The 25,900-nt window shown below is 38.7% G+C and overlaps 1 protein-coding gene and 1 long non-coding RNA gene across 2 annotated transcripts; one reads left to right on the plus strand and one right to left on the minus strand.

Moving 5' to 3' along the window:
- The first annotated feature begins 1,146 nt into the window (after window positions 1–1,146).
- STEAP4 (STEAP4 metalloreductase) lies at window positions 1,147–25,420 on the plus strand. Its single transcript, XM_073238877.1, has 5 exons — window positions 1,147–1,278; window positions 18,080–18,537; window positions 19,154–19,681; window positions 20,928–21,092; window positions 22,456–25,420. The coding sequence occupies exons 2-5, from the start codon at window positions 18,082–18,084 to the stop codon at window positions 22,708–22,710; spliced, it is 1,404 nt and encodes a 467-aa protein (XP_073094978.1). The 5' UTR covers window positions 1,147–1,278; window positions 18,080–18,081; the 3' UTR covers window positions 22,711–25,420.
- Window positions 3,896–18,211, minus strand: LOC140849922 (uncharacterized). The gene is made up of 3 exons (XR_012132323.1): window positions 18,073–18,211; window positions 13,145–13,209; window positions 3,896–8,302 (listed from the first exon to the last, which is right to left on the minus strand). It is a non-coding gene; the product is annotated as an uncharacterized lncRNA (long non-coding RNA).
- Window positions 25,421–25,900: the final 480 nt, after the last annotated feature.

Here is a 25,900-nt window from a genome sequence, read left to right on the forward strand (position 1 = left end):
AGTGCAGGGGTGCTTTGCCTCCACCCCTCGAGGTTCCTCTAGTTGGCCCAAGAATCAAATCAACATGAGGCAGATTAATAGGAGAAAATAAAATGGGGAAGCCATAGACCTGGATTCCCAAGACAGTCAGGGACAATGAGGTATATATGTCATCCTGAACCAAGTAGGAGGGAGCAGGAGTCTGAGACTTCAAATGAAAAGGGGAGCAATTCCCAGGAACATGCAAAGAGTAAATGTTTGGTAAGCGAATGATTGATGGGCCACATATTAACAATGGATGGGAGGGGTACTGGCACAGAGAGGAATTTTAAGACAGCCTCCCTGTCTACCATACCTAGTTTACATTGTAATACTGTTATCTAAATATTCCTGGACCAGGTTCTCTATCTAAATTCTTTTTATGCAGGTAGAGGGTGGGAGGTCAGAGTTTCTTTCTGAGTCTTTTGGGCCTTGATTTTTCTCAATTCCGAAATAATCTGCATGTCAAAGTGGCACCTCTATGGGCAGCCTGCCCTTGGTCCCTATACCCTATGTAAGTCATTGTGATTAGTTTTATTTTACACCACCGTAGTTGTGGCTTTTAGGCTCCTCCTATAAAGACGTATCAGTCCAATTGATAGATATTATTATGCAGTTATGTAGGCACAGATATATATCAACAATCAAGGATCTTCCTCCTCATCCCTTTCATTTGGCTTGTGTCCATTGAACGGTTTAGCCTACCTAAATTAAAACCCCTGTACTCAAGATTATCCAAGGTATGAGTCCCATAAGCACCCAAGGTTTCCCAGCAGAGGGGAAAGACGCCACCTTTTATATCAGACGGCAACAGGAAACATGCCTAGAAGGCTACACCTGTTGGGGTTTTCTCAGCTACTCAGAAAGGCCCCTCTGGGTCCTTCAGAAAAGGGGTCCTCCTCAGCCCCTCGAGCCTCAATCTGCCTGGGATGCACAGATCCCTACAGCTCCGGGGAAATCCCTTAAAAACCCCCGGAGGCCGGAGATGAGCGGCAGCAGCGGCACAGCAGCCAGGAAGTTCTGGTTCTTCCAGCTGCCCCGGGTTCCCTGCTTGAACTCTTCCTGGAAGCGCTTTCCTCACCGCTTCTCTTGCGAAATCTAGCGGTCCCTCCCTCCGCTCTCGGGCTTCTTATACCCGGGAGAGCAGTGGCCCGCAGCCCAGAGCCGGAGCGCGAAGAAGCCTCGCCGCCCCTGCCCGGCCCGCGCGCCCCGCTGCAGCTGCGCTAGACCGTAGCCGCCTGGGAGGCACCTCGCCGGCAGGTGGGTCACGCTGCTGGCTTTTGCCTCGTCCCTTCCGCCACGCGGCCCCCGTCCCCTACCTGCTTCAACCCGCCTGGAGCCCCTGCTCCCAGGACCTCATCGCCCAACTCCGCTCGCCCTCGGAAGGGACTCCCTGGCAAAGTCCCCACGGTCCCCGTGGCCTCCTCCGGAGCCACCTAGAGGTGGCGCGCGATTACTTGAGCAGTTCAGCACGCTTCTAGCTTCCCGTTTTATAGCTCATCTCTGCCCCAGGATGCAAAGAAGCCTAAAGGAGGACTTGAGGGTTTGAACTCTTCTCTGAATTTTCTGGATAATAGCAATCTGGCGGCGCCCAACAGAAGGGAACCTGATAAAACGTGATTTTGGCAGTCTCCTTAGTGTCAGGTCTTGACCACAAGCTGAAATTTGCCCTGAGATGCGCAACCATCACTGATCTCGATTTAAATTTCCTTGACTAGTTTACTGATTGCTTTTACAGAGAAATATTGTTTGAAATGTAATGTATAGTGAAGAGTAAATAAAGTCTCGGTTCCCTGTGTGTCCAGAAGCAGCTAGAAGGTAGTTTATTCTCTGGATGGTAATTTGGGAACTTTCTTTAAAAGATGCCTGGTGTACTGGAAAGTGAACTGGTTTTCACTCTAGGGAGGGTGGTGTTGGAGAATTCTGTTCCTACTTCTAACTAGAAGCTCAACACCTTGGTCTCAGTCTCCACATATGTAAATAAAATGCTACTGGACCAGATAATCCACAGAGTCCAAATCTAACAGGTGAAAATCCATGCTTGCAGAAATATATTGGAAATCTCATTAATGTTATAAGTATAGCCAAGTAATTACTTTCTTCCTGATAATGCAGGTTTCATTTTTATATGGAAACTACCCAGCTGTGGAGAGAGTCTTCCCACAAGAGTATATGAGACTCTACCACATGTATCATTCAGAGAATACTCTCGGCTTTCAAAACTGTTCTTCAGCCTTGCTATGTGAGAATGTCCTAGTCCCTATAAATATCAATCATATAAATGTCACTCACATGAAAGAACATTTTTTCTGATACAGTAGGTGTAATTTTATAAAATGGCACATTTATTTGAGGCAGTAACTTTTTTGAGATATGGCCTTTCACAAGGCCCTGAGTTTTTCAGAATGCTGTGATTTACTATGGTATGAAACTCACCTGCATGTATGCTACCTGCATGGCAAACACTGTCAACCCAGAAAACAGGATGAAGCACTCCCTATTTATCAGGCTTCAAGGTTTTAAAGTAAATGGTACATGTGTATAGAGAAATTGGGTCATAGTACTTTCTCCCTTCAGCAAAGTTTATAGTTCTGCTGAAGTTTACATTGCAACTTGAGGTTCGGAAGTCAGTGTATAACAAGGCCTGACCCCTACCTTGAGAACAGTTTTCAGACTTCTTCTTGCTTCAGTTTGCTAACTATTGTTAGAAGTAACCAAATGAATGTTTATAAGACGGTTAATAAGCCAAACACCCTGGGCCTTGAGCCTTGTTCTGAACACTTTTAAGAAAAATAGATTCATTTGTCATGGAGTCTCAAAATAGAAGAAACCCTGAGAAGTCACTCTGAATTTCTCTGTCTCCTGAAGGATCACTACTACATCTATCATTACAGTATTAAAAGGATATAGATTCTCCTTGTAAAGTCTCTGGTGTAGTTGTTGATTCTGCTGGCATGCTCAGAAACACCATGCAGTTTCATGATCCTCAGCAACCAGTTCTCTTTATAAGCCATTTGGATCTTTTGTCTATTGCTATTTAAAAACAATTTCCTTTTAAAATCTTAAGAAGGCTAATAAGCCTCTGGCAAAAAAAAAAAAAAAAAAAAAAAGCACAATTGCCCTTCAGTCTTGAAAACTTGCCAGGGTAACCATGTAGCTAGTTTTCTCTGGATTGTCCTCCAAGGAAAAAGTCATTTTTTAAGTGTCAGCATCCACATCCTACCTACAATCCCTACTTTAAGAATCTAGGACAGGCTGCAGATAATGGAATTTCCTGGGTAGGATTTTTTTATTTTTAAGTTGTAGGTAGGCCAGAAATAATAGAAATAAGATTGACAAAGACAAGGCCTCTGAAGTCACCTGTTCTTTGTACATCCAAAGAGAATGGGTCACTAATTAGGAAAACTTTCTGAGCAGTTCCACATTATATGGAACTCAGGACAGTTTGAATGGCTTTTAGGTCAAATCTAAAATGATTTGAATTTACACTTATTCTTTTGTTGAGAAGAAGTCAGTCCTGGAAGGAATAAAACTAAATAAATAACTACAGGATAATTAAAACATACTTGGTCTATAATACATAAACAATTTGTTCTCCCAAAATCATCAAGGAAAAAAGAACAAAGAATACTTGCCCTGTTTGAAGATGATCTTTGAGAAATATGTCATCACAAAAAGAATGCAATATTTACTAAAAGAAGTATTTTCACCCTGATTAACTAAGCAGGACATCTAATCTAAGTGCTTTCCACAATGTTCTAGAAGAGTTCATTCAGCCACACGTGGAGAGGTCTTACCATATGGTACTTTGTCAATTGCATGTTTCCAAAAACTTATTTTGAAAGAAATATGTTTCTTTTAAATATAGATTATTGATCAGTCCTAATATCGGGCTGAAGTAAAGTTCAACTGTCATTCTTAAAAGGAAGGAAAACACTTGCAAGAGGCGATTTTGAAAAACTACAAACAATAATTCTGAATGAAAAGAAAGCTAAGAGGTAACTTAATAGAACTATACTGCACATCTCTCAGAGTGTTATTAGAATACAATCGACAGAGTCTTTTTTGCCTCAGCTCCAGACAGTAAAAGGAAAAAATGGCATTACCAGCAGAGGCAGGGGCTCCTTTCAGGTCTTCAGGGGAGATGGCACCAACACCAGGAGGGTGGGAGTCGGAGGGGTGGACAACTAATAATTCATGCTGATCACGCACGTTTCTTCCGTACCTGCTGTTTTCACAGAGTGTGGACATAGCGTTGAGCCCAAGTTAAATGGTGGCTGAAGCAATTTTTCACTGACTTTGGAAAACTTTCTTGTCCTGTTCCTCAGGCAGATTAGTGCCCCTTTTCTGGCATGGGATCTACTCTGCATTCCTCTGCTCCCATCCTCACAGATTGTATTGTAGCAGTTTTATTATGTGTCTGCATCCTCCCTGATACTGTGGTCCCATGAGGGCAAGTTCTGAAGGAAAGAAGGAAAAGGAAAGCCTAATTTACGACCTCAGCCCTCTCACATAGCACAGTGCCTGGCACAGAGAGGCATTTCAGAAAAATCTATTGAAAACATGGAATCCTACTAAGACATTGTTGATGACTGATGATTATTTTCACAAGATGCTGACCATTGTGGGCATAATCAGTTATGAGCATGGATGCCCCCTGCACTATACTAGTTAATAGGGTCAAAGTGTCCAGATTTCAGCTAATCATTTGGAGAGAAGTATGAGATTGTTTTGTACTGTATAGTCCATAAAAAAAACTGAAAATTATTATAACTATTTTTTAAAAGAGGAAGAGATGGCAGGAACTGCAATGTTTCTTCTCATTAACCTTAATTTTAGTAACCCTATATGTTGCTATACTGGCTAAGTTTCATAATAAATTTATAATTATAATACTTTGGAATCTAATTTATGTTAAAGAGTAATTTATTTTAAAGAGTTATATAATGTAATTCAGGCATTTAACTGAGGTCATAAAAATCAGAATATTGAATCTTTAAAGGTTTTAATTAGTTTAACTTATACAAAACATTTTAGCCCTTCTTTAATACTTGAAGGCATGGCATGAGACACTGTTAGGGTCCAGGCTTCCGAGGCTTCTCCAGAGAACAAACTACACAGGCATAGAGATGTAAATTCAAGCAAAGTCTTTATTCAGCCAGCTAGCTGGGGTCCAAGTCAGCCCGATGCAGCGGGTCTCAACAAGGACCCCGAGCACTCAGAGCCAAGGGTTTATATAGCAATTTCAAAGCACTTAACTCATAGCAATTTTCTATAACTATACATTATTCTTGCAAGACATATATCCTGGGGTTAAGCAAGGGCAGGGTAAGACTACTACTCAATGGTTAGGGAGGTTCTGCACGATAAGCTTGGTATGTAAGATTAACTGACCAAGGTTAGCTGACCAAGGGTCACAGCTGCCCACCACCCGGTGCTCATGATTAACTTGTTTTTCAAGGCCTTACCCAGGCCCAGGGTTTTTTTTGTTGTTTTTTTTTTTTTTCCTCTGAGTCACACTCTCAGAAAATGGTTTCTAGGTTTCTAAGATGGCTATGCTTATGCTAATTTACTAATCTTACTAATGCTTAGATTCTACATTTCCCCACTTTCCTTTGACCATTCCAATCATGGAATGTTTGTTTCTTCCTGCTGTGTGAGTGAATGATACTGCAGTCTCAGCATTAGCACCTGAACAGCACTCACTCTTTCCCTAACAAAGGTTATTAGCCGGTTTAAGATACAGGGACCTAAAGTGAGAAGCAGTATAAAAATAAGCAAGGGCCCTGCCAGGGTGGATATCAGGGTTGTAAACCATGGGGATTTAGTAAACTAGGATTCAAATAGCCCTTGGCTGGCCTCTAGCTCTCTCTTCCTTTGATCTGGTCTCTCTCTAAGTTTAGACATTGAATCTCTTACTATTCCGGAATGGTCTGCTGTTAAGGTTTAGCTAAGTTTTATTAGTTCTTTTTCCTGACTCTTAATGCTCTCTGCACTCCTTTACAACACAAAGCGTATTGAAAAGTTCAAAAGAACTAAGTTATATCAAATGATTTTTATGCCAAAAAACTGAACACACTTCCAGTTATTTCTTCTCTAGTATCCATGTACTAAAATGATTTTTTCATTCTATATCCAGTTGCCCCGACATAGGGGGGTAAGATATAAGAGGAGGCTGAAGCGAAAGCAATTAGCAGATTGGTAAATGGTTCAGTGCAGTTAATAATGAAAGTGTGCCAGTTGCTCCTGGTTTTCCTTGACTGAGATCCCAAATTGTGCTTTTTTGAAGCATCTCTGGGAAAAAGATACGTGTTTGAGGAAGATGGTACACAAAGAGATCCTGTATCTGTCCTCCCTGCAGGAACCAAGAGTCTAGAGAAAACAGATTGAAAGCTCACTTTGTGTTGACTCCATGTGTTGAGTGGAGAGGGTCTTGGCCCTTTGCTGTTGTAGGAGAGAGTCCCATGGGTTCTGTTTTCACTAAGAAACTAAGAGCCTCTGGGAAGGGAAGTCTGTGAGTTAAGAGATTAAGGCCTAAAATGCAGTCAGGACTTAATGGAAACATGTGTCATCCCATCCCAGGTATATTTTCCCATTTCTGTGGTCCCATGCCAGAGTCCTGGGGTGAAAGAGGTGTAAGGCAGGGAAAGCACAAATGGGGTGCTGTTAAACAGCTCTCAGAGAAAAAATAAAAAGGATGGGGGATGTGGGAGTACAAAACCTCCTACCATGGCTGATTTCAAGCTCTCAACTGGCCATATGGCCTCCAGCCACACCAGTTGAAGAGCTGAGATTAAAAGCTGAGGAATTATAAAAAGAAGCTGTTGATCAAAAAATACTTATCAACAAGCATAGTTCTCAAGATTTTATGTTCAAGTATAACACAAGGATGGGGAGGGGAGTTTCACACGCACTTATCCCTGAGATAAGACAGGGAGCAGCCTCAAGGCCAGATTATGCCCTGCAGCTCAAACTGACCTGGTTTTGGCAAACCTTAGAGGCACTGTGGCCCTTGGGAGTCCTTACCTCCAAGAGCCAGATTAGAAATAGAAGAAAAAGAAGATGAGGGAGCCTATATTCATAAAAATGTGTGAACCACCCCCCAGGATATTTCTAAAATGGTAAGGAGACACTTTGAAGCAGAACGGAGTTTTCCCCATCAGAAGGGATCAGGAGTGGGATCAGATACACAGCAACCTCCTCTATCTCCAAAATGATTGGGGCAGTTCATATTTAGATAATTCTCAGTGGTCTCAATGTGAAGATAAATGACTATTCATAGGAAACTGATGTAAACAAACTTAATTCAAATTGAAATGGTCAGATCACTTTCTAAATATCTCTGACAATGGTAGCCCTAGAAAAGCAAAACCTACTGACTGAAACTAAATACTGAGTGGGTTGCTGCAATCACCAAATTATCCAACAGAGAAATGCTCGCGTAGTATGTACAATCTGCGGGAAGGAAGACATTTCCTCTACCCCTCAAGGTTCTTCTAGCTGGCCTGAGAATCAAATTGACATAAGATAGTTTAATAGGAGATAAAAAACGAAGTTTAATTACATATGTTCAGGGAAGCCATAGACATGGTTTCCCAAGACACGGACAATGAAGTGTATATGTCATCCTGAACCGAGAAGGGGGTGTGGGATCTGAGACTTCAAAGGAAAAGGGGAGCAATTCACAGGAACATGAAAAGAGTAAATGTTTCATAAACAAATGATGGGCCACACAGAAACAGTGGGGGGTGGGGAGAGTGCATGGCATGGATGAATTTTAACAAACTATATCCCTCCCTCTCTACCATACCTAGTTTACATTATAATATTGTTATCTAAGGTGATAACTCTCTTTCTGAACTCTTTTTCTGCAGTTGTGGGGGTTAGAGGTCAAAATTTCTGAGACTTTTGTGTGGCTTTCAGCTCAAAACAATCTGCATGTCACAATGGCACATCTTGGGGCAGCTGCCCTTGGTCCCTACAAATGGCCCCCCCACTCAGTGAGAGGTTTTTTTTCTGATGGTGGAAATCCAGGTCCTGGTCCTGACGCTGAATCTTTGGTGAACCACAGATTTGTAAGAACCTGTTCAGATTTAGAATGTGAACAGAGGTCACGGTAAATTAACTCAGACATGAATGAATCCCTGACCTTGTTGTCAGGAGCCTCAGGCTTTAATCAAATGAATAACCAGCCTAGTCAATGCATAATGAACCTACATGATGACACTCCTAGCTGGGGTATCATTAGACAGTCTTCATTTGTCTTGACAGATGCAGCTGGGATCTAAATAGGAAAACATGTATTAGTAAGACTTTTAATTAAACTAGAATTTTTCACCAATGAACTGAAATTAAAAATAAACAATTTCCTCTTACAATTATTTAATTATACAATTAAAATAGATAATAGAGTTCTGCATTACCTTGCTCTCTGGTAATTCTTTGGGTAGTAGTAAAATGTTGCAAACAGAATACTTGCAGTTGCAGCTCATGCTAATTCTGGTCATTAACAGTTCATGTGGAAGTATTTATCCACATAGATCATTACTGTAAAGTTTATGTTTAGTTACACTCTTGTGACTTGTTCATACTGTCCAAGATTACTGTTTTCTTTGTGTCATTCTATTAGCTAGCATAAAAACTGATCATCAGTAAATTTGTTGCTGTAAGATATACAACATTTTCTCACAAAACAAGAAATTAATCAGTTTTTCAGCAACCCACCTGCAATGGTTTCTTTATTTACATTAACTGCTTTAAATGATAGATTTCCATTAATCTGTGGCTATTACTAACAGAGCTACTTCTAACTGCAAGGCTAAAATAAGAAATATCGTATTTTCAAATAACATTTGTAGACTGAAGATTGAATTGTCAAAAAGACAACAGTAGAGCAGTTGCGTTGGTGGTATAGTGGTGAGCATAGCTGCCTTCCAAAAAGACAACAGTAGAAAAATCCATTGATTATGGGCACATTAAATTTTTAGTAAACTGTAATCAGTGGTCATTTTAAGGTCTTCTAGTTTTGTACAATAATATATACCTGTCAGTAAAAGAATATGCGCTTAAGTGTGAACATGCTTGCTTTCTCTAAAGAGCTTTGATCTCACTAAATACAAAAGAGCAAGATGAATAAATTGGGTGAGTTCATGTGTTAGTGTAAGGTTTTTAAATTTTTGAAAATATTTTTTGCTTTCTAGTTGTCCCTGGGATATATTGAAACAAATGCCCTGAACCACAACAAGACTGGCACAGGGGCAAAACTCCCTTCTTTAGGAAAGGAAATGTTTTGTTGATGGGCTTCAGTTTATTAAAAATATGTTATCATGTCATTTAGGGCTTTCAAGTTGAAATTCAGAGGGAATAGAACAGAAGAAAGAACTTAAAAATCTGTTGGCAGGCATCAAGTTAAAATAAAAAAATCTTGTCCCATCTTATAAACTTTACAACTGTTGTTTGTATTCTAACTCCCTGGAGAGGCGCCAAGCCAGGTCGCTGAGTTTGTGTGGTAGACCAGTGGAGGGGTGGGGTATCTAGTGGGGATACTATACCCACCAGAGGAATTCAAAATCTTGTGTGAACAATCATTTTAGAATTCAAAGCTGAATTCTCAGATGGAGAAAGGGGCAGAGTGTCTTTAATAATGATTTCATCCAAATGATGAGATTTTGTATGGTGCTATGTGAGGGTTGCTGCTAAACCATCCCAGAGTAGATTTGTGGATGGATTTAATCGAACTAACTTTGTGGCTTATGAAAGAGAGTTCTTCAGGATTTCCTTGAGGGAGTTGCCAAGCAAAGCCTGCCTGCAGTCTGACTCCTGGTCTCCAGGCTGGCTCCCCTTCACTCTTTCCTTGAGGGGCCTGAACACTCCTTCTTGCCCCTGGTTTTCATAACCATAGGAATTCTGGCCTTCCAGACCCAGCCCATCATTACTTAGGGGAAAAAATTATGAAGTGCACTACGTTTCTGCAACCCCCTGTATAACCTCATCAATACCACGTGCTCCCTCTGGCCTTCCCCTCCCCACTGTCCCTCTCCAAAAAAGATATTCTGATCTTTTTCTATTTCCAGTGCCTCTCAGACCTGGGTGCTGCTTAGACTTGATTGTTTTGTGGGGTTGGTTTGGTATTTTTAAACACAGATGTCTGGACTTTACCTTAGACTAAGTGATTCAGAATCTCAGTGGTGCCCTAGCATTTAATAGCTGCCCACCTGATTTTAATGTGCGACCAGGGACGAGAATCCATGTAGCAGGTCACTAACCGAAAGCTAACAGGCAATGGTACACAATTTGGCTCTACAGTAGAATCATCTGGGGGAGCTTTAAAAAAACAAAACAATGCCTAGGCTCTACCCCAGAGCAATTGATTCAGACTCTGCAAGAGTCTGGCCATCAGTATTTTGTGAAAGCTTTGCATGTGATTCTAATATACACCAGGGTTTTGAAAAGCACCGGTTTCTCACATAATCCTTTGGAGAGTGAGCCATAGTGATTCTAAGAAACTGCTTTGATGATAGATTGAAAGACTGTAAAGAGTGCCAGGGAGATGTCTGTCTGTCTGTACCTCACATGTGCCCTTGCCTTCCATTCCCCTGCAAACTAAACCTGTCTTTGGCTACTTTCGGATTTATTATGGCTCCCTGCATACCATTTTACTCAAAACTGTGTGTTGTGATGATGATGGTTTAGTTGTTTTTACTATTACCTCCAAACCTTTCTTATGTGAAACATCTCTTACATTTTTAATTTGTATCAGTATGTAAAACTGTATGAGCTAGGAAACAAGTAAGACTTTAATAATGTGTGTAACTAAGTTCAAATCTCTACATAAAATAAGTTACCTTAATTTGTATTTTCAGTGGATTTCTCAGAATAAAAGATATACAAGGCCTATCTTTTTCCTTTCAGGCCTATCTGCACCAGAGAGAGAGAGAGGGAGACTTTCTTTCCTTTTTCTTTAACAATTGGTCCTATATCCATAAGTTTTTATATATTTTCCTCTTCATTCTTTGAAAACATCAGGGGAAACAAATGGTCCATTTCCCAAGAGAGAAGCAAGAAGGTGTTCACCTTTTAGAAAGAGCATGGTGGGATTGTGGAACCTTGGTATTTTTACTAAGAGGAATGGTGAATAGCATCTATACCAAAGCATACAGAGGAGACAGAGGTCAATTTGCTCCTGACTGCTAATACAAGTAGGACTGCAACATTTTATTTCGATGTATTCTCCATATGAGGCATATATGGAAATATATTGCTAGGATGGAAAGAAGTTCGTATCCATTTATCAGATCTATGTGCACTGCTATTATGCTTTAGTATGAATTAATATTTTAATACAGCCTATGACTGTCTCCTAAACAAAATAAATAGGTTGCATTGTATTTCTGGAATATATTAAAAATCATTGATTTGTGAAGTATGAGCATTTAAAAATAGAACTTTCATAGATATGGACAAGATTATCCTAAAACTTAGATTGAAAGGCAAAGGAAATAGAATATCTAAAACAATTTGGAAAATAAGGTGAGAATAATCAGTCTACCCAACTTTAAGACTCACTATATTACTATAGTTATCAAAACCACATGGAATTGGCAGACGGCAGACACATAGCTCAATGGAACAAAATGGAGAATCCAGAAATAGACCCACATATGTGTAGACAACCAATTTTTGACAGAGGTACAAAAGCAATTCAATGAAAGAAGGATGGTCTTTTTAACATAAAATAGGAAAGTAATTAGATATTCATAGGCCAAAAATTATAATAATAATAATGAACTTTGGCTTAAACCTCACACTTTATACAAACATGAAGTCAAAATGGGTAATAGATTTAAATGTAAAATTAAAACTATAAAACTTTGAGGAGAAAATATTCAGGACCTACGATTTGGTGAAAAGTTCTTAGACATGACATCAAAAGCACAATCCATAAAAGAAAAAGCCAATAAACTGTATTTCCTTAAAATTAAAAACTTTTTCTCTGTAAATGACCCTGTTCGGACAATGAAAAAATAGCTACAGAGAAAAATTTGAAAACTACATATCTGACAAAGGACTCACATCTAGAGTATATAAAAAGTCAAGAGTTGAAAAACAACTCAATTAGAAAATGGCAGAACACAGAGACTTTCACCAATCAGGACTTACAGATAGTAAATAAACCAATGAAGTCCATACCAAGGACTACCACTCAGCAATAAAAAGGAGGGAACTATTGATAAAGGCACCAACTTGGCTGGATCTCAAGGGCATTATGCTAAGTGGAAAAAAGTCAATATGTAAAGGTTACATTTTGAGTGATTTCATTTATGTAACAGTGGCACAGTGACAAATGTATAGAGTTAGAGAACAAATTAATGGTTCCCAGCAGTTAGGGGAGGCTGACAGGGGCTAAGTATGACTATAAAAGGATTGTGCTTCGGAATAGTTCTGTATCCTGGTTGGTGGAAACACGAATCTACACATGGGATAAAATGACACAGAACTACACACATGCATTGTACTGTCAGTTTTCCAGTTTTGACACTACTATAGCTATATAACAAAATCTAAGCATTGGTGGAAATGGTGAAGGATGCACAGGACCCTCTCGTACTATCTTTACAACTTTCTGTGAATCTGTAGTTATTCCAAATAAAAAGACTTTTTGTTGAGAGCTTGATCTGTTAAGTGTAAATATTTAAAATATGCAGTTTTTGTAATCTCGTTTTGGACATTTCCATGTTTTTAATATGCTAGAATCTTCTTAAGCTGGAAGTGACCTGGGCTTCTCTGATTTCTGACCTCTGGGAGGGCAGAGAAGTTGAAATGCACTAGCTACTATGACCTTCACATCTTCCTGAGATGCCTAGTTGGGAACATCCCAGAAAAATGTTGCCACAGGTCCCCCAGGCCTCACGTGGGATCTGCAGACAGTGGGATATGAAGGGCAAGATTCTACGTGACCCATACCTGATCTCCCTGTTACGCACCCCAACACCCCACACTCACGCACATGCATGCTCACAAGCTCCTCAATGGTGGCTGCCTTCCCAGTCATCTTTGCCACCTTTGAATCTGCATCACTAATTGCCAATCTCTAATCTATTTAAACATCCTTGTGGGATCATTTTACCTGTCTTGGCCCTCAACATAAGGAGCTTCTCTGGGAAATGCTTCCATCAAGAGGCAAAACCGGTCCTGGAAAATTTCCAAACCAGGAGATTCTCTTGTTAAGTTTGCTGTTACATACCTGAGGCTTGTAAAGAACTGAAGGAAGCAAAGGAGATCACTACATTATGTAATAACTATTTTAATCCATCTTTCCTTTAATAACTCTACTTCCTGTTTACCACCTTTCTTATTTTCTTTATTCCTTCCATCCTACAGCTAAGAGTAAAATAGGACTAGGAAACTTTTTTTAAGTCTTTGTACAAGAAACCTTAACACCTCCATGAATCCATGTTTACACATGGGAGCTATTTCGAGTTACAAATTGTCTGAAATTGTTCCTTCTTTACATAGTAGTTACTGTAAAATGAACCCTCAGCTTGAGTTCCCTTGTGGTTTAGAGTATGCATACATGTTATTTTTATGAATTCTTATTATTAGGATACTTTTCCAAGAGTTTAAAATTCTTCCAAAGAGTTACTATTTTTTACATGTTATTTCATCATCCCAGTTATAGTAATCTTAGCTCTGATCATTTTTTTCCCAAAGAGAAATAATAATAAAAATATCATATCTGGGTTGATTTGCAAGCAGAACCTATGACAAAGGCTTGTGTGCAGATAGTTTATTAGGGAAGTGATTCCAAGGAACCAGGAGTAAGGGTCCTGGGGCATAGCCGGGGAACGTGGGAAAGTCAGGACAAGAGCGTGTTAAGTTGGCCCCTGCTGTAGATGAGCGGTTCTGTATTCCACTAGGCCTTTCTAAGGAGTCCCCTACAATGTGTCAGAAGTGTGCCAGCTGATGAAAAGGGCAGCACTTATCCATGGATCCTGTCCCCACTGGTCTCTGGTGGCCCCATGGGTTGTCCACATCTGAGTGCTCAGCAGGCATAGGTATTGGAGAAGCCCCAGGACAAGAACTGGAATACAAGTCACGGGACTCCAAAGTGAGTCTGTTAGGTAGTGGAGGCTGAGCGGAGCTCAATTACTGCCCAAGGACTGGAAATAGAACCAGGAGGATTTGAAGAAAAGCTCCAGATGCGGCCAGCATAATTACCAACCTTAGAACTTCTATAACTTGATAAGGAATAACTGCACTCAATGGAATAACTGTATTTTTTCTATTAAGAGACCCAGTGATATTTTAATATCTCCTTACTGTTTTTGTATCTTCAATTTGCCTAGTGATGTCGCTAAAGGTTTAAGAGTGAAAATAAATTTTAATGGTTGGGTAACAGCCCAAGTATGCTACACTGGATGGTCAAGCTGCATTTTTAAGAGGAAGATATTAAAATAAAATGTGAAAGAATTACAAATGAGAGAAATTCACATGAGTTGTTTTGACATTGATAATTCATATGCTCTAAAGCCATTTCATATAGGGTTTTACTTGTAAGAAATAAGTGAGGAAAGCAGAAGCTTCTTAAGAATTATTAAATGTATTTCAGATAGAATTTATGTATTTCCAATAGTCACAGTTATAAAACATATCAACCTTTCATTTACAGAAGTTTAAGTTTGCATTAATTAGATAATTGATTAATTAGATTAATTAATAGCCAATTGATTACTTACTACATCACAAGAACCATTTTTAGATACATTAATTCATCTGATCCTCACATTGCCTGTAAAGTAGGTACTATCAGTCTCTCATTTTAAAGTAAAGAAACTGAGACACAAACAGTCTGAGTCACCCTGCCCATGGTCACACTGCTAGTGAGAGCTGGAGCAAAAAATAGTACTGTATAGTCAATATCTTCATTTAAAAAATAAGTTTATGGCAGATTAGGATAAATGAATGTAGTGGCCAAATGGTCAAAACAGAGTGGAACCACTCTCTCTTTGCAATGATTAAGATAATCCAGGTGAGAACATGTCAATTAAGAATTATCCATCTCATCCCAGGACACCATGAGGGGATAGCCAGACTGACACTCTTTCAACACACAGAGTATTTCTACAAAGTAGGATAGGCATCATTCATCAGTTTGAGAGTGTGTATAGGTAACAACAAGCTGTTAATTGATTAGCAACTAACCTACGTAATGCAAGTCGCTAAACTAGTTTGCATTTGTAGGTGGTATTAAGAATTTTTCAAAGGCACAGTTGTGTTCCCGTATGATAGAGCCTGATCATCTCCACATCTTCCATATGTGGTCATGCCCTGCTCTGACACAGGACAGGGTATCAGTCATCAGCTAGTTAAAGAAACGATTCAGTGTGATTATTCAGACTTTATAATGTGATTATTCAGACTTTATACTAGAAATATAGGAAAGTCTTGCATTCCTTGTCCCTTTGTTCCATGACTTCTGAACATCCACAAAGCTCTGAATGGTCTGCTCATGATATAGGTGCACGCCTTCCAATTAACTAGGTAAAAATCCAACTTTTCTATAGGCTAAAATGGAAAGGGGAAATTTCTGAAATCCCATATTAAAAAGGTACAAGCTTCCTATGCTCTACAATCTGCATGAAATCCACCATGCAGGAATTGAAGAGTGATTATGTTGATTTGAAATTCCATATTGAATGCACTGATTTTAACTTTAAACCCATCTGGGTAAAAGAAATGATGTCCTTACAGCATCCTCCCCCACTTCTCTCCTCTTCTTTCTCTTCCCCAGTGGTTACGCTTTAATCATTCCTCTTCCTTTTCACTGTGTGTCTCACATTGTTCCTGGCATGAAATAAACCTCTGTGCATCAACTCCTCCATTCACCCTTCTGGTATCACTCAACAGTGTTTACCAAGAAGTATCTAGTCCATGGAAGTCAGTGCTTTTCTTAGCAGTGAGGATACCTCACTGAACAGAGATTAACAACACCAACAGAAATTAAATGCTAAGTGTTTGGAAGAAAAGAATTTTTGAGAAAAATTCAGTACTGAAAGAAGAAATAATATCCTCCAAAAGTATAGATATAACCCAGATTAGCTCATTAGATAATAGAAACTTAGAGAACATTTGGTTTACTTTTAGTTTAAATTTCACCAACTTTTAACAAGTATCTCAGCTACATGGTTTATAATATCTCAGTTTAGTTTTAAGTTGAATTTCTTTTATTTTGGGTCAGGTTAAGAATCTTTTACCATGTTGAAATATACACTCCCTTAGGATAAACTGTCAGCTCATAACCTTTGTCCAATTTTCTAATAGGCAATTGTTTTTTTTTTATTGGCTTGTATGAGTTAAAAATATGTTTTCAGTTTGGTTACCTTCTGACTTTGCTTACAATGGTCTTTGCTTTGTAGGTAGTACTTACCTCTGTGTAATCACATTTATCCCTTTTTTCTTTAAGAGTGTCAGGGATTTGTGGTATAGGAAAGGGCCTTTCCCCCTCTAAGGCTATAAAAGAATTCTCCATAGCTTCTTCTAGTTCTGATAAAGTCCCATTTCAAGTTTTTTAAATCTTTAATATATTTTCAACTTACTTTGTGGTGAAGTGCAAGGCATAGGTTCCATTTTTTCTTCCAATTGGCTATTTAGCCGTCCCAATGCTAACTACTCAATAAACCGTCATTTTCTCATCAACTTAAGATGTCATCTTTATCATGTGTGTTAGGTCCATTTCTGTATTTTTTTAATTCTATTCCACTGTTCTGGGATAGTGCCATATTATTTCATTATTTCAGCCTTATACTTTAGTATTTAATAATGACTAGCCCCCCATTTAATACCCCACCTTTCAGAATTTATACATTAAATTAGGGAAAACTGACATGTTTATAAACTTGAGCCTTCCCATCCAGGAACATACTGTACATTTTCATTTATATATATATCTTCTTCTCTGAAGCTTAGGGGAATTTAAAATTTTTCTTCTTGTACTTCTTGTACATATCTTATCATATTGTTACGTTTATTCCTAACTTTCTCTATTTTTTTCTCTATTTTGTATTTTCTCTATTTTGTTGCAGCCATAAGTAGGCAGCCCTTTCTTCTATAAAATCTTCAAGCTAGTTTGTTACCAGACAAGATATTGAATTGTTTTTATAGGATGGAACTTTTTTAGTTGACTTTCTTGAGTTTTCCAAGACTATAATTTGATCATCTGCAACCCCTTTTGAAGATCTATACCTCTGTATTTCTTTCTCTGGTCCAGTTGTGTTAGCTAGAATTTCCAAACAACAATAACTAAAGTGGTCATAGCAGGTATATTTGTCTGGTTTATGACTCTGTTGGGAATATTTCTAGTAATTCTCTTTTAAACATGATACTAGATTTGAGGTTGAAAGATATACATTGTATGCTGAGGAAATATCCTCTGTTCCTTTTTTATTATTAATCAAGAATAAACACAAATTTTAACATGTCTACTTAGCATACATAAATATGACTCAATTTTTCTCCTTAAATATTTTTGTATGGTAAGTTATGTTAATACAGTTTCTAAAACTGAAGTTACCAAACTTATCTTTGCATTCCTAGAAGAATCCCCATCGATCAACAGGTAATTTCTCTTAACAAGCTGCTGGATTCTGTTTGCTAATGTTTTATTGGGGATTTTTATATTACTAAATGTAAGTGAATTGGTCTATATTTTCTCATTAGTGCATTCTTTGTTAGATTTTGCTCTGAGAACTTTTAGAACCATAAGTGTGCAATAAATGCAACATCACAGAAACACATCCCATAGTTAAAACTGTTTTGGTTTTTCATTGCATCTTTTTACCCAACAGAAGAGGTTTTTCACAATGATTTTGTTAAATATGATACATATGAGAATACATATGATCGTTTTCACTCCTTCCAAATTCTGTGAGGAGTAGGCTTGAGATAATTCATTAGAAGATTGGAACAATGTGAGTAGATCACTATTTCTTGGATATAATTCTCATTACTTTTCCCATGCCCGGACATTCATATTTTGTTGGTTATTTGTGTTATTACCTTTCAGTTATGGAGAAAACTTCTACAGATGCACTTCCTCTTACTGTGAATTCTTTAGAAAAGCAAGAGGCCATATGTATTTTTGGAACTGGAGATTTTGGAAGATCACTGGGACTTAAAATGCTCCAATGTGGTTATCCCATTGTTTATGGAAGTCGAAAGCCCTGGATGTCCAGTCTGTTGCCCAATGGTGCAGAGGTCTTGAGCTATTATGAAGCAGCCCAGAAATCTGACATCATAATCATAGCAATCCACAGGGAGCATTATGATTTTCTCACCAAACTAACTGAGGTTCTCAGTGGGAAAATACTGGTTGACGTCAGCAACAACCTCAAAATCAATCAGTATCCAGAATCAAATGCAGAGTACCTTGCTCAGTTGGTGCCGGGAGCCCGGGTAGTGAAAGCATTTAACACTGTCTCAGCCTGGGCTCTCCAGTCTGGAGCACTGGATGCAAGTCGGCAGGTAAGATTAAACGATGAATTTACACGCAGTCTTTAAAAAGTGAATGCCTTACTGTGCACTTACCTCAGAGATTCTAAAATTTAAGACCGACTGAACATTTCATTCTAATATGCACCATGAATAATTTTCTTGGGTTTGACCAGATAGGATAGTCAGTTGTGATTTCTATCCTGTCAGCGCCTTTAGTTTTTAGTTTGATGGAACCCAGTGGTCTCAGTCTCTGACTTCTTGTCAGTGTGAGGGAAAAACACAGGTAAATTGTTGTTGGTTATCCATTCCACTCCCATTACCTTGTATGAAACCGGTTCCATTTATTCACTGAGATTAGAAGCAATCCATTAGTATGAGGTACCCATGAGTACCGAAGGAAGATTGAGGCCGTTCACACCGTGGAGAACCAAGTGTCATATCAGTGTGTTGTGCCTAAACCGCTCTTTACTTAAAACCCTAGTTCTTAACTGTCCAGCATAGATGAGCAAGTTTAAATACCATGTTGATCCTACATCCTTGTTTGAAAAGCAGTTCACTGCTGCATGTCATTGTTCTGCACAGTGCTAATACAGACCTTCAAAATAATCATTAAAGAATAAATCCAAAATCAATTACGTTTAACCAGGTGTTTGTCTGCGGAAATGACAGCAAAGCCAAGGAGAGAGTGATGGACATTGTTCGTACTCTTGGGCTAACTCCGCTGGATCGAGGATCCCTCCTGGCAGCCAATGAAATTGAAAACTACCCCCTGCAACTATTTCCAATGTGGAGGTTTCCCTTATATTTGTCTGCTGTTCTGTGTGTATTCCTCTTTTTCTACTGTGTTATAAGAGACGTAATTTATCCTTATGTTTATGAAAAGAAAGACAGCACATTTCGCATGGCTATTTCCATTCCAAATCATATCTTTCCAATAACAGCACTTACACTGTTGGCCTTGGTTTACCTGCCCGGTGTTACTGCCGCCATTCTGCAGTTGTACCGAGGCACGAAATACCGCCGATTCCCAGACTGGCTTGACCATTGGATGCTTTGCAGAAAGCAGCTTGGCTTGGTAGCACTGGGATTTGCCTTCCTCCACGTGCTCTACACACTTGTGATTCCCATTCGTTATTACGTACGATGGAGGTTGGGAAACATAACCGTTACCCAGGTAAGTCTCTACTCATTTGTATTATCCTAGTCTTTAAACCAAAGAAGAATCTTCCATTTCACAAGTATAGAAAGTCACTTCTAACCATCTTTATTTTTTAAAGAAACTAGAATTAGACACCTCATGTCTGTTTTTAGTTGTTGTTGTTTTTTTTTAATGACTTCAGTTGAGATCTCATACAACTAATGAGAATGAAAGTTAGGTTTCCAGTTTCGCTTGGGTCCAGACCCCCATATTCCCAGGATTTCACTGAGTTACTGACAAACTGACAGATTTGGGCGCTCAGGAAATTTAATGATACCTACTTGAATTCCTTTGGGAGGCAATCAACAAATGTAAACCAATGTGTTGTCAAGCTTCTATTTGTATGTATGCTACTTCCTTTTAGAAGTCAGAATCAACCACCTTATAAGTAAAGGGGCTGTTGAAATGTGTCACAGAAATGTAAACAAATTCACAAAAGGGTGCTTATAACTCCATTAATGTTTGAGTTGTCCTTAATAACTAGAAAAACAAACAATTCTGAGTAAATGCCATGTACTGTTTTCTGCCTAGTCGAAAAATTCAGAGAGAATAAGCTTAGGGAATTTTAAAGCAGTCCCAGAGGAAGTCCTATTCATTAGTCTAGTTTGGAAATACCTGGTGTTGGTCAATCTTACGCAGTCTCAAAGTTCATCAGTCAGTAACTCATTTAAGGTGACTGTGAATTTCTCTACAGTACTTCCCTAGCAAATATATGGGAGGTTCTTGGTTAAGAGTCACATTATAGGGGTTTGATTTCCTCAGTCTGTGGTGTGACAGGCTTGACGTGATATTACAGCATAACAAACATGAAAGAATCCAGACTTTGTGTGTGTAAATAATCAGCATGTAAAGTAGAAAAACAGAATGCCAATGTGATCGTTTAAAAACAAGTTTTGCTTGGGAATGATAAGCCATCTGGTGAAGGTTTAAGTAAATGTTTACTTTGTTTTAGGATTTATAAGGTCAATAAAACTCCTTATACAACTCCTGGAGTCAACTATTATAATAAGGTCCCAGCAGAACTAAATACTTTTTCTACCAAAAAAATATAATTTCTAAGTGTATTTTTCTCTACAGTTATTTTTTGAGTGATTATTAAGAAGCATACAATTTGACTTAAGCAAATAAACCACGTAGAGGTATTTTTCAGTCCCCTTAAAAGTTTGGGCAGTTTGTTTAAAAAAAAAAGTAATTTAAAAAAATTACTTATAATTTTTCTTAGGCAAGGTCCAAGAAAGAAAACCCATTTAGTACCACTACTGCCTGGATGAATGATGCATATATAGCTTTGGGAATCCTTGGGTTTTTCCTGTTTGTACTCTTGGGAATCACTTCCTTGCCATCGGTTAGCAACACGGTCAACTGGAGAGAGTTCCGATTTATCCAGGTAAGGACTTCGAGATTTAACCTACTTCATCTCGCAAAATCAATCTAGTTTTACAAATATCCTCATTTTTCTCTCATACCATGCATACATGTCCACTATACTCCACCACTTACCTAGCAGTCTCATAAAAATAACAACTAAAACAAGTTCAAATTTAGAAAGGGCTAAGCTCTAGCACCAAAAGGAAGATTCTATAGTGGTTTGATTTCCTGCAGGGCATCCTTGCCAGGACCCTGACTACTTCCATAGCCGAGGACAAGGTGAAAAGCACCGACGACTATTATACTTCACGTGGGGAGATGCATGAGGAGCAAGGGGAAGGGACACCCACAGACAAAATTACTCCTTCTGAAAATGAACCTTAGAATATGGACACAGTGATAAGGAAAGGCATATATTGAAATAAAGTCTAAAACCTTTGAAGCAAAATATGCTAGACTGCCATCATACCAGACTCAGTGCTGGTCTGTACAGGAAAAACCTGTTTTTTCCACATGTCAACCACCAGACACCTCATTAAAGGCAGTTAGTAACTACTCTTATAAACCAGTGGTCTTCCAAAGGTGGCACCCGGATGAACAGGACCAGCCTTACCTGGGATCTTACTAGATACACAAATCCCCAGGCCCCACCAAACCTAATGAATCAGACAGTTTGGAGCTGTGGGCCAGCAGTTTGTTTTAACAAGCCCTCCAGATGGTTCCCGTGCCTGCTCATTGAAAATCAGTATAATAGAATAGACCATTGGTAATTGAAACTAGATTTGAATTTTTATAGAGCTATTTGAATTTCAAAATTCTTGCAGTTTCTGTAAGAGACCAAATGCGGTCAATATTTTCTCTTGTTAACACCTTTATTCAAGACAGTAAGACAGAAATAAACATTAGCTGTAGAATTTAGGTCAAAACAAACAAAAGTGAAGTTTGCTTATTGTTCTTTATTGCAATAGAATTAGCTAGCATCTGCTTTTAGTCCGTAACATAGACTGATGTAGTATTTTTTGAAGACATACTGTATCTTACTCATCCGTGGCCTCCAGAAAAGGTATCAAAGGAAAGAGGTTTACCATTGGGGAACACGCCAGGGTACATTACTGTAACTCTAGAGAACTTACTCCTGGGAAACTTTCCCAGCCAGCCAGGTTAAGATGAAACCATCATGTCACTTACAAGCACGGTGTTCATAAAATGAAATATTTATCGTCCTGAAGGAGGGTTAATGCTTTCTTCAGTACTTTGCAGTCTTCTAAATATTATAGGCTTCAAAGATCTGTGGTTGTTTATAAATATCTTTCACTGACTTAGAGTGTTTCATTTAAAATGTAAATAGGATTAATATACATATTTTTGTTTCTTGCCTATAGTCCAAACTGGGTTATTTGACCCTGATTTTATGCACAGCCCACACCCTGGTGTATGGCGGGAAGAAATTCCTCAATCCCTTGAACCTCAAGTGGCACCTGCCTTCAGCCTACGTGTTAGCGCTCATCATCCCTTGCACTGTGCTGGTGATCAAGTTGATCCTCATCCTGCCCTGTATAGACAAAACCCTTACACGGATCCGCCAGGGCTGGGAAAGGAACTCAAAATCAGCATTGAATGGAAAAACAGATATTTAAGGTGAAATTCAATTCACTCCGACTTCTGAACTATACATTATTAGATGTTTAGAGATGAATAAATAGGATCAGTTAAGAAAACATTTTTCTCCCATTGTCACCTGAAGTTTGTGAATGCAAAAGGAAATGTTGTCTAACTTGAGAAATTGACAGATTGGAAGAAAACTCCTTTTTATGTCAGGTTAGTGATGAATCAGTGCAGGCGCCTGCCTCTCCTTTTCCCGGAGGCAGCATAGTTGAGGTGGCTTAGTGGTTTCACACTGAGAAGCTTCTTTATTGTGGACAACATGCATGACCTAACGTCTTGCAAAAGCCAGAGGAAGTACACGCAACTTCCTTCTCTGGCTCGAGGACTAAGTAGAATGAAAGAGAAAAATAGTAAGGTGTTTGCCACTGAAACAACCTTATTAGGTGTGTCTATAGAATGGGCCAAATGAAGTAAAAGGAATGAGATCTTTTTTGTTCTTTGGTTTTCGGGAAGTGAAGGTGATCATAAATATTGCCATAGTGAATTTGGTAACTGAATGTGCTCTTTGATTTTGCTTTTACCAATATGGATGTGTACTGTGGGGAACTGTTTTATAACACAACAAAAATACCACAATAGATTTGAAATAACCATGAGTTGGATATATTCAAATCTGTACAGTTGTCATAAGATCTTTCCTGTACAATGAACAGACATAGGAAAGATTGAGTTCAAACTGACAGATATTCACCTGGGTTTTCTCAATGTACAATAAGCAGGGAAGGGGTGATAAAAGTTCTTTCTGAAAAAGCTCAAATAAGCCAGAATTCTAGTTAACAAGCTAAATAAATTTTGTAAATTTATTATTGCACTATATTAGGTTTGGTATTATTTAGGTATTGTGGTATACTTTGTAAATAGCATATTCCAAATATTATTCAATATTATTCACCAATAAAGTGAATTTGAGTATAAAAAAGTTGCTTTTACACTTTGTCATAGCTTATTATAATTTCAAGTGGTGAAATTAAATAAGCAATGAAAATGTAAGTTTGATGCACAGATGAGAGAGAATTATGGTAAGTCTTAGGGCAGAGAGGTGTGAACAGTACTTATAATCTGCGACTTGGTTCTCTCTCAAATCCTTGCTGGAATACACAACAGTTGTGTCTGTTTTCTGTGCTGACACTGCCATTTCTAAGACGACCTCCTGCAGGATCAGCCTTCCTGGCTCATGAGTGGAGCTGAAAGAAGCCTTATGCATGATCTTCCCACATACCAAAATAACCAAAAGGCTTTGGGTTTGACATTTTTCTGCCTGCTCTGCAAAGGCCATTTCTTTTTTTTTTTACTTTGATCATCATATATTCTAGATGACATTATACACAATGATTAAAATATATTAAAACATTACCCACAATCCAGGATACTTTTTTATAAAACTTTCTGAAACTAGTAATGTATCTATGCTGGATATTCTATTTAAATCCTTTTTCACTTCGTGTATCAGTGGCTTTGCTCTCTGGTTCACCTGGTGAACTGGGTTTGTTCACCTGGTGTATGTATTTAATTAGTGGCTGCATGTTATTACATCAAATGAGCATTTATTTAGTCGCTACGCTAATTAACCACAGAGGTTATATCCATTTTTTTACTAAAGTAAGTAAAAGTTCAGAGATTATCTTAGCATTTATAACATTTTTCCATGTTTTAAATTATTTCCTTAGAATACTTGCCAAGAATTGGGCTTCCAAAATTAAAGAACTTCTAACAACATTTGATATAAATTATTTCTCAAGTGACCTTGTCAATATCATTGTTACTGGATGAGGGTGTTGCTTTCATCATACTCTGATAGGTTTTGCTTTTCAAGATATACAGAACCTGTGCACCATTCATTTATCCTTGATCCACTCAAGTAAGGATACAAAAACTCTGAAAGAGGAGCAGAGCTGTGGAGTGTGGTGCTGACCCTAGAGGTCAGTGGGAAAGGCAAGGAAAGTGTCACTATCACCCACTCTCCCTCAGGCAAAACAGTGAAGGGTTGTAGGGTTGGAACGTGCTCTTTGGCTAAAGAATTGGCTGATTAGATTAAGGACCATCTAGGGTGATCTAGATAAGAGAGCCTTTGGGGTCAACCAGGTTTTTTTGTAAAAGATGGTAGGATTTACTGGGTCACAGTTCATCGCTAAAAATAGGAAGTGCTACTTCTAGGTAAAAAAAAAAAAAATACTTACCTAGAGTAAAAAGGCCCCACTTTTATAACTCAGTAAAAATACCTTATCTGGGTATTTAATTAAAAGCCATCATGAAGCCAGGCAGGTCAAGAGCGCCCCCTGGTGGTTTTGGCATAACAGTGCATTGCAGGCTGAACTACAGCCTCAACTACAAGGGTTTTCTTGCTGACCAGATAAGCCAAATTCCTCCCTTGATGCCTCCCAACACTCTTCCCTCCCCAAACCATCAAACAAGTTTGGCCATCTACAGATGACTCCTCCGGGTTATTTCAGGTGGAAAGAATGAGTTTGGAATGGATGGAAATAGGTGCATTGTGTAACTGTATTCCTATTAACGGGTCCAAACTGTTCTACATAAAGTTAGATTGAACTTCACTGCTGGTGTGTTTCTTATATTCTAAGAAGACTTTTATTAAACTCATAGACCTTTTATTTTTGTATGTTTTCCCCATGTTAATGGATGACAGCTTTTGTATATATGTACTCATTAAACATTTTAAAAATATTTTCCAGCTTTAATTCTGGTATTGACTCATCATCATACCAAAGGTAATGATTGAAAGGTTGTTAATCACAGTAGCTCCACCATCTGGAGCTAAAAATACATCCCTTCAGGGATAAGAAAAAGGAGAGGCAGGACATGGGCTTAAAAGCACAGTTTGCAGCTTAATGCAATCTATGCTTGAGCTCAGCTGGGTGGTAACTCCCAATATCCGCATGTCTGAGTCTAACCTCAGAGAAGGGAGAGCATCAGCTGGCCAAACAGGGAGGTATACTATCCCACACTAGACTTTTGTGAAAACTAGGGGAAAAAAAGGCTTTTTCCTTCCTCCAGGTGGGTGCCAGCCAGCCAGACAGGGAAAATGACATTGACTGGGCAGATGTCGGGCTGGACTTCACCCTGCAGGAGCAACCATTCAACAATGCCTTACACAACTAGACAGCTGCAGCCCTGATGGGTGTTATCGTTTTTTCAAAAGAAAAA

This window comes from Manis javanica, chromosome 6 (assembly GCF_040802235.1).
Source record: "Manis javanica isolate MJ-LG chromosome 6, MJ_LKY, whole genome shotgun sequence".
Taxonomy (NCBI): Eukaryota; Metazoa; Chordata; class Mammalia; order Pholidota; family Manidae; genus Manis; species Manis javanica.